The sequence below is a fragment of the Colletes gigas genome, unplaced genomic scaffold (assembly GCF_013123115.1).
Source record: "Colletes gigas isolate AHSC1104 unplaced genomic scaffold, ASM1312311v1 Colletes_gigas_Sc00004, whole genome shotgun sequence".
Classification (NCBI taxonomy): domain Eukaryota; kingdom Metazoa; phylum Arthropoda; class Insecta; order Hymenoptera; family Colletidae; genus Colletes; species Colletes gigas.
This window is the reverse complement of record NW_025106633.1, coordinates 5,716,914-5,728,428: the sequence shown is the minus strand read 5'-3', so window position 1 is coordinate 5,728,428 and position 11,515 is coordinate 5,716,914. Positions and strand designations below refer to the sequence as shown.

The window sequence follows — 11,515 nt, the reverse complement described above, 5'->3', positions numbered from 1 at the left end:
CCGTCCCGATCGGTATCCACCAATCGTCATTCGCTTTTGACGCGGCGAAAGAATAAATGTCGGAAAATTTGAAAACGCGACTTAAAGAGCACGATTTTGGATCCATCGGGACAAGTGTTGGAACGATATATATTGGCCAGGCACGTAAACTAGTGGTAAGGCCGAAGCGGAGATAGAAGCTGTACTCGATGCCCGTGCAGGAGGTTCGAAGAAAATCCAAGTGCAATAAGATGGCGTCACGCACGTCAGACCTAGGGAAGAAGTGAGGGGTAGAGGAAAGACAGGAAAGAGGCAGGCCAGGCGAACGTCGCCAGGGGATCGCGGTGTGTGACAGAGAGTGCGAATACGGTGCTGTCATGTCTTCTTCGGACCTTAAGAACGATTACATTTCGATCACGGTGGTAAAACGTTGTGCGTGATCCATCGTCCAGTAACATCATCGATGCCTTTGTTCGGCAATAAGAGCTGTTCTCGTTCGACCGCGTTCGTTTCGAGAATACGAAGACGGAGTTAGTAGCGGCGGTAGTCGGTTACGCACCGTGTTCAAGAAAAAACAAACGTGCAACGATAATCGGCTAGGAACTCGAGAGAGAGAACCTTCCTCTCGGTCCTGGACACGTCGAGGAGGAGGAGGAGGAGGAGGAAGAGGAGACGGAGGCGAACTGCCAAAGAGATGCGCGAGTTCAAGGTAGTCGTCCTCGGCTCGGGCGGGGTAGGAAAGAGTGCACTCACCGTGCAATTTGTTTCGGGATGTTTTATGGAGAAGTACGATCCGACGATCGAGGACTTCTATCGGAAAGAGATCGAAGTGGACAACTCGCCGTGCGTACTGGAGATTCTCGACACCGCTGGCACCGAACAGTTTGCGAGTATGCGCGATCTTTACATAAAGAACGGGCAAGGCTTTGTCGTCGTTTACAGTTTGACGAATCATCAGACCTTTCAGGACATCAAGGCCATGAAGGAATTGATAACGCGCGTCAAAGGTACAGAAAGAGTGCCGGTGTTGCTTGTCGCGAACAAACTCGATTTGGACCATCAACGCGAAGTGGAAACTGCCGAGGGTAACAGTTTGGCGCAACTCTGGGGATGTCCTTTCGTCGAGGCGTCCGCGAAGAATCGCACAAACGTAAACGACGTGTTCGCGGAGATTGTACGCGAAATGAACTTCAGCCCGGAGAAAGAGAAGAAGAGCTACTGCTGTTGCAACGTGCTCTAATAATTAATCAAAATCCTGAACCAGGCTAACCGTGCCACGTTAGGTAAAGGAAATGTACGTAGTGGCTGATCGCGGTGCACTAGATGATTTGTCTAGCAACTACGCTGCTCTCTTTCTTGAGCCCGACCTTGGGCTTGTGCTGTGAATTCGCCAATCTGTAAGACTAATGTTACCCCGGATCGTACCGTGGATCTTTGTGAATTCAACTATGTCAAAGACTAATGCCGTCTCTTGGTTCTTTTTCTATCGGAAAATCACAGTCTGCTGTTCGGCTGGCTGTTAAATATTTTAATATACATGGATAGTATTATATGTAATATTATTGTAATATATAATGATAGATATAAGCGGGTAATGAAAGAAGTAACTCCGTCAGCAAAGGACCAATACTCGACAGAGAACGAGCGAGAAAAGGAGATAAAAGTGACATTAGGAAGAGGACACGGATAGCATCGAGGGTGATAACAAAACTACCCAGGGATAGTTGTCACTTGTTAACGGCATAAACCAAGCTCGATACGTCTAGCTTTCTGCTCAATCTAAATGAGGCCACAGTCGCATATTTCTTTTGATCTGCACGCCTGCAGTGCTCGCAGGTTGGATGTGGATTAATACAGCGTCTAAACTATTTACAGATATCAAAGAGATCACTGTGGTGGCCAGCTGTTTGACATAGTGGAAAGAATTTAAACGACTGAGTAAATGTTATTTACAATGTACAGTCAGGAACTTGGAAGAAGATAGAAGGTCTTACATACGCATTGTGCAATGATATCCATTAACGATATATATTACCCGTGCTCAAACGTCAGAGGCTGCGGTAAAAGATACTTCTATAAGGGGTTCGAATGCTGAGTCGTTAATGGTTCTGGAATCGAGTGTACAGTTCTAATAGTAAAAATACATTTTATTAAGGCAAGCATAGAGTATTGAAAACGACCCGTTAATGGCTCGAATTTTATATTCAAGACCATGATATTTGGATAGTCGAGTTCCATCTGGTTTCAGTATGGTTTCGTTGCATACCAGATATTTATATTCTTGTTTCATTTTGGATTCGATCACTTGGAGTGGAAATTTGATGCGCAACATCTGGTGTTTCGATTAACCAAGGTATAATTAAAGAAAATATGTCGAAGATAAATAGAGAAGGAAGAACGCCGATGGAAAGGAGATTGCGGTAATGTTACAGTGGAACATTAGTACATAACGTCAATCGTAAACATAATTATAGGATTTATATGGTAAAGTCTGTACAATAGAAAACAAATACAAAGTCTTTATACAATTCTAATAAGTTTTATAGCCAATTTTAAACCAGCAAGAGATGGTTAGGCTTTGAAATTTGTTTTTCACAAAGGCTTGCTGGTACATTGATCCCCTCAACTGCAAAATACATACGTGGTACTCGTAATAATATCCGATATATCCATTGCTTTGTACGTACAGAGAATCTTCTTTCAAAAACCAATCACCGTTAAGTTTAGTGAATGTTATACCGATGGATGTAAAAAAAAGAAGCAATGGACTCCCTTATAAGTAGCAGTAGGTCGTGTGTAATTTTTCTCGTGTGATCAAAAATCATATTATCCGATGTTAAATACCGCTTTTATACCATAACAGTCATTACATTAGCTTGATATGTTACTATTTAACGCCACCATCGAAGTCATTAATTTCCGTGTGATCGCTGCACGACGTACCTTAAGCAAAATAAGGGTTGTTCGCTCGTCTATCGTTGATGTTTTATTTTGTTTGTTTAATCGAAGGATATTGATCCTGATTTCTGGAAGGAAAAAAATGTATTTATAGTTTGTATAATATCTACTTGTTCGTCTAGATTACCTGTCTTTCGGATCGATTACGATGTTGAATTATACACGAGCGATGCCGCTTCCCGGCCAAGCATATCCGAGGACCTTAAAGTCGAACTGAAAAGTTTAAAATGAACTGATGTACAGTATTTCTATCATTGGTAGTTAGAAGTGTCCGACGATATAGTTTTTGGGAAGAGCTATCGGTCGTACATTAATTCGTGTATTTTTTTCAATTGTCGGTGCACTTTTAGAAACGTCATTTCGTAGCGAGTACGCGTGGCTAGGTATTTCGTCTAATTTCGTGAATCGTAAAAAGCCTCGATACTGCATAAATTTTTCGCAACAGTAAAATTTAAAGTTACAGACCAGTTTTATTTTATAGTTTTCGTTCTATACTGTTTTAAGTAAAATGATATAAATATGAAAGAAAAAAATACCGACACTATTTTTACCGCGGTTTTACGCGTACCTATTTCGATCAAAAGTTGTCTTTCGATAGAAATAGTGTTAAGATCCATTGGATCACGGTTTGGTACTATAGAGTTAATTTCGAACATAACCCGTTTTAAACGACGGTAATTCTGTTTTAAATTCTGGCGTCAATGTGCCGGTGTTCGTTCGAATATATAATTGATCGTGTTTAAAGCGGAAGAAAGTATCGAAAGTAGAAGAGATACAAGACAGCCTCGCGTATTCGATTGATGAATGGTGCTAATACGGTCCGTCAGTTTAAGATTGACGGAGCGTATACCGACGTAGCGAATCGGCCATCCATTTCGTTACTGTACTCAACTAAACAGGCAAGAAAGAAAGGGTGGGGGGTTGGGCAACACAGAATTATTCGTATCCACTACTTTTATCGCCCGGAAAATTCATAGTCTCGCTGTGATCCCGTAGATGTAACCGCAGTTTTTCTATTAAAAGACGACGATAATAACCGCGTATAAAAGCCTTTCAACGGCGAATCAAAGGGCCTCTTTGTGAAACGTGTAATCGCTCTCGCTCCATTATCGTTACGTTTTTTCCGCCCTCCCGGGTTTTTTGTGCTTCGCGAAAACCATGGATTGGCAAAATGCAAAAATGAAATTAGAACAGTCGCTTATTAATTGGGCGCGGATAGCTCTCCAAGTAGTATACCACTCTGATGCACAGAAACGAATAAGGGAAAGAAGAAAAAAAAAAGAAGTTTCTATATTTGTATCGCTTCTGAACATAACGCACGTACACGCACACACGCACGCGCGACATGCAACACACACACACACGCGCATATATCTACACGTACACGCGTGTTTGTCCGCCGACGCGAAACCGCGTTTAAGAATATTTTTCTAAAGCATGCGCTGGGAAAACTTTTGTACAAGAGACAAAGTCAAATTGTCTATTACTTGGAAAGTTGTCTAGCGCAACGGAAGACGAGCCTATGTCCGAGTCAGCATATCAGTGTCATGGACCAGATTCGTTTCGTTTACATCTTCGTTTCGGCCAGTAAATAGTTCAGATTTTTTTAGAGGAAAAAAAAAAAAAAAAAGAAAGATACTTGGGAAAAAGAAAGCACAAGAATTCACCACCTACAAAACGATTCGCATACGATTTTATAATTAGATATAAATAAATAAATAAATAAATGAATATATATATACAGTATATATATGTATACATGCAGATTTGTTACGCAACTGGGTCACATTAATTCGAAAAACACCACGATTTAGATGTATATCGGCCTTTCAGTACTACCTGCGTATGATATTGAGTACGAAATACGTTATATTTTTTACAATGTGAAGAAACTGTAAATATTATAGCGTCGAATTATATGTAATAATAATATTAATAATAATAATAATAATAATAATATTAATAAAAAGGAATACTGATAAACGATTATCTGACATTTGAAAAAGACAACAATTGAGAATGGCTTACAGTAAAAAATGTGCATTTCATTGACGAGTTTATGAAACACGATACGTTTCTTCGCTTCGTTTTTTTTTTCTTTCTATCGTCTTTCGTCGATCGCATCGTTCTCGATTCAACGGCTACGTTTCGCATAATCACTTGGGTAGACAAGAAACGGATACTCGAGGCACTTAAAAAACGACACCATCTGCGAAAAAATTTTTGTTTGCTGGTAATTTGAATCTCGCGCCCGTTTTGTTCCGACTCGCGTTGAGGAGGGAAATGCACAAAAAAGTGTGCGCTATTTTTTACCCGTAGTAAAAAAAAAAAAAAAAAAAAAGAAGAAGGAAAGAGAGTAAAACCTTACAAGCATGTGTTCGTTTGTGTATTTCTCTTTTCAACGCCCGACGAAAATAAACCGAATATCGATAATAAAGTGTATTTTCTTTCTCTTTGTTTGAAAGGGAAGTTTCAACAGTACAGGATTGAATAACAACGTGGTATTGTTTCTTTGATTGTGGTTCAAAGTTCGTTGCATTTTTTCTTTCTTTTTTTTTTCAAAATTTCAATGGATGAATTACCAGCATGATAATCTAGTCACTACAGAATTCTTGTAACTCAATGACATGGAAAAAAAAAAATACACAATGCGTGCTTAAAAAAAGAAAATTTCTACCAGGAGAATGCAAATACGTTACAGCTGTCCTACTCTATCATCCAAATTATTCATTTTGATATTACAATTAACTTTCGAAACGTTATTTTCTCGTACAGCTTAGAGAATAAGTTAAATTGAATAATTCGATTGAATGTTTATATGTTTGTTACTATTATTATTATTATCATTATTATTAACAAATGTTTAGAAATTATAAGGAGAAAAATTGTAATTGGATTTTAAGGATGATAGGTTAACGCAGAAATGAATTTCTTTTTTACATCATGAAGCCAACTTTTTTCCATGAAAACATTGGGATAGGTCCAATGATAACTATCCAAGTGATTTATCATGCCTCAATACTGGTGCACATTTTTTCTTTGTACGCAATTTTTTCACATTTTTTTATTACTAACCATTGTACTGGCATTTTGGCAATATCGCACAAATATAATATAGAATAAAAACAAGCAACAACTTTGTTACTGATTGATTAATTCCTTCACGATAAAAGAAAAATTAAAATTCCTATAACCTAATACGAACCCTCGCCTATCTCATTTTTAATCTACTTTATTGATACAAAAATACTGCAACTTTTTATTCAAATTTATTTATTTGATTTGAAGTATTGTAAAATTAACGATTATTCGTCATTTGAGAAATGTTTCGTAAATTAATATTTTTCAATCTAATTATTAATCATTACGGTTATTTGAACTTGATTTATTTGTATTTTTCTTATATTTTCGTATATTTCAATTGTACTAAATTGGAATTTTCCAAAAACAAATAGGTACCTTTCCGTTTTTGAAATATTTCGTCCATCCATTAATGGTAAGTATATATATTTTATAATTATATAAAATGTGCATTACTTTCATCCAAAGTCTAATGACGTTAATAAATTTTCAATGGAAATCACAATGTATATTAATCTAACATTTGTACAAATAATTTTATTTAATTAATATTTATACATTTGGAAACTCTTGATTGAAACAAAAAATGAAAATATCAATAGAACTACAAGTATATATTAGTGTTTATACATGTACACTCTTTTATTAACAAACTGAAAATGATAAAACTTACAGGAACGAGATTTATAAATTAAATGCAAAAGAAAATCAATAATTCTTATTTCTATTATACTTTTCTCGTATAATACTGCAAAGGCGATGAAGAACCTAATCCTAAAAAAAATGATAACTTTGACATCCCTAAATTTAATTCGAAACAAATAAATCATTCATCCTTCTGATACATTCGTAAGCTTCCGTTGTGGGGACCTTCATGCAAGCAGAAATTAGTTCATAAGTTACATAGGAATTGGAGATTTTTAGTGAATGAGGTATGTCGCGTGTATTCTCGCCGTATTCGTAACTGAATTTGAAACATTCGTCGCAAAAGTGATAAAAAATATTTAAGAGATCTTGCAGGCTGTGTACAGACACGCTCTGCGTATCGTTGTTTAAATGTGTAAGGCAGCTGGTAAACAGATCCGCGTAACATGTATATTTTATACTGCTATCGAGCTGATTAAAATTTGTTATTAACAATTGGTATATTTGCTCTTCGTTTTTCATCCCTTCGAGCGACACGAACGTTTTCGAAAAACCTGTGAAAGATTTAAACAGGAATGGAAACAAATCGTTTCCGCCGACAGATGGATATTCCAAAGACAAACAGCACGCCTCTATCGTTATGCGCAACAAGTCATTGTATGCTTCGATTTCATCGCTCCATCCAAAAGCAAACCAATATAGCATAGTGAGTTCCGAGGCTAATCTATGATACTCGCTCTCGGTCGAACCAATGATCAAGTGACGCAAAAAATCTTCTCTCAGCAAATTCAAATCTGACAAATAGTTTCGTAGGTCCACCGAAGTCTTAGGATCCTCTTTCAATCTATTTAATATGATAAAACACCGTCTTTCATAGTCTTTTACGATATCAATCACACTGACACCTTTTTGCATTAAATAACAAAGAGAATCGAAATGCATTTTGTCTATTGGTTCGATCACCGCTTCGATGCTATAGATTATTTCCTTTTTAGTGGAATCGGGAATTTTATAGCTCTTAATTTCCAAAAAGTATTTCAGTATTCTCGTTATTTCGTTATGTATTTCGCTGATCAAATGTTTCGAAATATTTCTGTTTCTTCTAAAAAATGACATTTTCTTTGCAAGAACTATTATCAAGCCTTTGACATTCGTATCTTTGGTACAATTAACTTGTAATACGCGAATATTATTAAGAACAGAGATTATGTTCGATTCGTTGTACGTACCATTCTCTAGATACGGTATGAAAACGTTATTTATCAAATCGTGTACATTAATTATAGATCTGTCTAATAGAACTTTTATGAACTCCGTAAACTTCTTTCTATTCCATTCGGTATTCTCTGTACAAATTGTTCTTAAAATGTTGATTAAAAGTATTTGATCGTTATCTTCTTTTATTTGCATAAATGGCGATAATAGAGGTATATCGTAGGCGGAGATCATGATGTTTCTGTATTGGCAATGACCAATGGTAATCTTTAAAAGAATAGTCATTACTAATCTGAGATTCTTTAAAAGGAACAGCAAAACGATTTTCAAATTTGTCGACTTCTGCAAATTTGAGTTCCGTGAAATGAATTCGTTAAATGTTTCTTCTGTAAACAGAGATTCTAAATAATTTTCACCGTCGTATCTCACCAGATACGACATTACTATTTCGTAAATATCTGGTATATTTTGAAGCGATAATATTCTCGTAACCGAAGCGTAACTAAACTCCTTCAAATCTTCTTCGATCGGCTGCTTAAGAATAAAAGTAAGATATTCTAAAAGATAGAAACAGTCATTTTTATCTAGCAAAGGCTTGTTTTTACAAACAAATTCTAGTATTGTCCTATCCCATTCTTTGTATCGACACATCAATTCTTTCATAAACTCTTTTTTACCACTGCATATGGCACAGCATACCTCTTGTAAACTTAAAACGAAGTTTGATTGGCTGAGATCTGGTTTCGACGACAAATGTTGCAGACACTCTATTAAATGCGTGTTCTGTGATAATTCTTCGTCGTTCTGTAGCAGTTCTATGAAATAATAACACTCGTTTCCAATGGAACGTTGCAAAGAGATCATATTGTTTTCTTCGTCGTACAGTTCTACCCAAGTCATGTACATTTTACAGTCGATATCCTTTACTTTGTCGGACAATATATCCATCAATTGTTGATTTAACGTCGTTACAGTACTTTCTATAAGCGCATCATCACACTTTAGAAACGGTTCTCCTCCGAATGTAATGTCGTATAATTTTTTATCATTTTCGGAGATATCGATTCCTTTCATTTTGCATTCGAAACACCTTTTTACCGTAACGATCAATTTTTTAAACATAATGCCATAATGGTTACATTCTTTCAAACTTAGTAACGTTGGCGGTGTTGAAGTGAATTTTGGATTTATTAACACCAACATGAAATCTTGAAAACCAACTAACAAATTTTGTATGCTTTCTCCAAGATCGGTAGACTGTACACCAATTTCCTTTAGACGAATGAATTTAATATACACAGTCAATATAGTCTGATATATACTGTCTATAGATCTTTGAAAAGGTAGTTCTTCTATACATTTCTTAAGTACTTCCAGTACCTCCGTACACAGATCACACGGCATGTATAAAAACGACCGAATTAAAATCTTTTCGTACTTCATGTTCCACAATATTTGCATAAATAAATACAAAGATATAGGAGGGTACATGTCGACCAAATGGCCACTGACAATATCTTCCTCTAGACGTTCCTGATTCTTAAATTTGGTGTTTAACAATAAATATTTATACGACTTTACACACTTCTCGTTACTGACAGAAGCATTATCTTTTGTAGGTATATCGTAGGTCTCGAATATGTTCGTTATCGATTTACATATATCATCGATATGACCAATGTTTTCTAATGTTGCGCGCGAAGTGAGAAACTGTAATTCTCCACATTCTTGATTCTTCTTCATAAAATATGTCTGAATTTTTTTGTCAAATTCATTCCACTCGTCCATTGTCGATGCTATTTTTTAATATATCAATTTACACGATTTCCTGAACTAACATTGAACAAATTGTTTACGATAGCTCAGTAAACATTTTTTGAATCTCTGAAAATTTATTACAGTTAGTACGTTTATCGACTAATAAGTTTCAAACAATTATAAACGCAATATAGACGATTAATTAACACAAAATTCGTATGAAAAAAGAAACAAAAAGAAACATCATTACCATCAGCTTTTGTGATAAAGTCGCAATATAATTTTTATTGCGCGCTCTCAGCCATTAATTGTGACGATCATGGGTTTTTATTTTCGAACAGCGTTTTCGCTATCAACTTAGATTAGCTTTATAAATTTCCACTCTTCTTTGTACTCGTTACGTCACAGATAAATAACGTGCTAAAACACGTGCGCTCTGCACAGATTTATTCATAAAAAGAAAATGGTTCGTGCTTGGTATATGGACGAGAGTGACACCGATCAACGACTGCAACACCATAAAGAACCGCCTGAATTTCTCTCCCTGGAAGACTTGTTCAGAAGAACTGGAGTCGAATATTTTAAGGTTAGATCAAATTTTAATATTCATATAAGATTGTTGCATGACACTCGTTTACAGCTTTGCAATTATTCCTTTCGTCTTATACATGGCAATCACACAAAGTTTCGATTACTTCGAACGACTACGAAAAATAATTACCTTGAAATTTTACCGTATTAGAACCATATTTTAACGTAACAATGCCCATTTATAATCACGAAATTAATTACACTAATTTAGATCAATTGCAAAAACTACGAAAATGATGATACATTGAAGGAATTAAAAACGAAACGTGGTTATACGTACGAGGATGAAATAAAATGTTCCAAAGACTGTCTTCCTAATTATGAAGAAAAAGTAGGTAAAATTCGTTTATAACGTATCTGGTACATATTTGAAATACGAATAAAACGTTATCTTAAATATTCCAGCTGAAGAATTTTTTTACCGAACATCTTCATACGGACGAGGAAATAAGATTAGTTTTAGACGGATCAGGATATTTTGATGTTAGAGATAAAAAGGATCAATGGGTGCGCGTCGAAGTTACGGCTGGCGATTTGATAATTATCCCTAGCGGAATATATCATCGATTTACTCTGGACATCAATGTAAGTATTTGTCGTACGATCGAGTAGAACATTAAATTTTCTTTATCATTAATTGCTACTTATTTTTCATTTTTTAGAATTATATTAAAGCAAAACGTTACTTCGTGGGAGAACCTGTTTGGTTGCCTTATAACAGACCAGCCGACGATATGGAATGCCGTAAAAAGTATCTCGATCGTTTGCATAATGATTTTCAAGCACAATTTGTTTAACATTTATTATCAAAGCTGCTGCTAATATGTACCAGGGGTTAAAAACAGTTGTGAGATTCAAAAATATGTTATGGATATATCGATTTCAATTTATACAGGTTTTACGGTTTTGTATTCTAGATTAACTTTTTTGCAGATCATATTCGTTTGTTTCAAATCAAATTCACGTTGTGGGTGACTCAAAAGCGAGCTAATATAATATTTTATTAGGCTAAAACAGACGTATTTGTAACATTAACATATTTTTGGTTCTCACGACAGTTTTATTTCAGTTTGAAACTGTTATTTCTGGAATCGTTTCAACGATCGACATATACTTTAAAAAAAAATATAAAGCAAATAAAATGAGTGTTCGCAACGAAGTTCCATCTAATAATGGAAATAATATTTTAATACAGTAACAAAATTCTTATATATATGTACATTCCATAATACAATAAAGTGTAATAAAAAAACATTTTTGATTTTTTAAACAAATTATTACAAACTTC

At 35.4% G+C, this 11,515-nt stretch overlaps 3 protein-coding genes across 4 annotated transcripts; 2 read left to right on the top strand and 1 right to left on the bottom strand.

Annotated features, from left to right (window-relative positions):
• The first annotated feature begins 182 nt into the window (after positions 1-182).
• Positions 183-6,037, top strand: LOC122405197 (ras-related protein Rap-2a). Its single transcript, XM_043409744.1, has one exon. It carries the CDS (start codon positions 674-676, stop codon positions 1,217-1,219), a length of 546 nt encoding a protein of 181 aa, XP_043265679.1. The 5' UTR covers positions 183-673; the 3' UTR covers positions 1,220-6,037.
• A 788-nt stretch (positions 6,038-6,825) lies between these two features.
• LOC122405080 lies at positions 6,826-10,013 on the bottom strand. Its single transcript, XM_043409570.1, has 2 exons — positions 9,887-10,013; positions 6,826-9,762 (listed from the first exon to the last, which is right to left on the bottom strand). The coding sequence occupies exon 2, from the start codon at positions 9,664-9,666 to the stop codon at positions 6,826-6,828; it is 2,841 nt and encodes a 946-aa protein (XP_043265505.1). The 5' UTR covers positions 9,667-9,762; positions 9,887-10,013.
• On the top strand, positions 8,664-11,421 carry LOC122405081 (1,2-dihydroxy-3-keto-5-methylthiopentene dioxygenase). Of its 2 annotated transcripts, XM_043409573.1 has the most exons (5): positions 8,664-8,684; positions 10,097-10,222; positions 10,439-10,558; positions 10,633-10,812; positions 10,890-11,421. In XM_043409573.1, the coding sequence occupies exons 2-5, from the start codon at positions 10,100-10,102 to the stop codon at positions 11,022-11,024; spliced, it is 558 nt and encodes a 185-aa protein (XP_043265508.1). In that variant the 5' UTR covers positions 8,664-8,684; positions 10,097-10,099; the 3' UTR covers positions 11,025-11,421. The 2 variants fall into 2 exon arrangements, with proteins under 2 accessions (XP_043265508.1, XP_043265507.1); XM_043409572.1 differs by lacking the exon at positions 8,664-8,684 and having other exon boundaries at positions 10,004-10,222.
• The last annotated feature ends 94 nt before the right edge of the window (positions 11,422-11,515 follow it).

Coding starts and splice junctions, on each gene's coding strand:
- LOC122405081 (XM_043409573.1), top strand. CDS start 10,100: ATGGTTCGTGCTTGGTATATGGACGAGAGTGACACCGATCAACGACTG. Junction 10,223..10,438: donor CTGGAGTCGAATATTTTAAG/GTTAGATCAAAT, acceptor ACACTAATTTAG/ATCAATTGCAAAAACTACGA. Junction 10,559..10,632: donor TTCCTAATTATGAAGAAAAA/GTAGGTAAAATT, acceptor TAAATATTCCAG/CTGAAGAATTTTTTTACCGA.
- LOC122405080 (XM_043409570.1), bottom strand. CDS start 9,666: ATGGACGAGTGGAATGAATTTGACAAAAAAATTCAGACATATTTTATG.
- LOC122405197 (XM_043409744.1), top strand. CDS start 674: ATGCGCGAGTTCAAGGTAGTCGTCCTCGGCTCGGGCGGGGTAGGAAAG.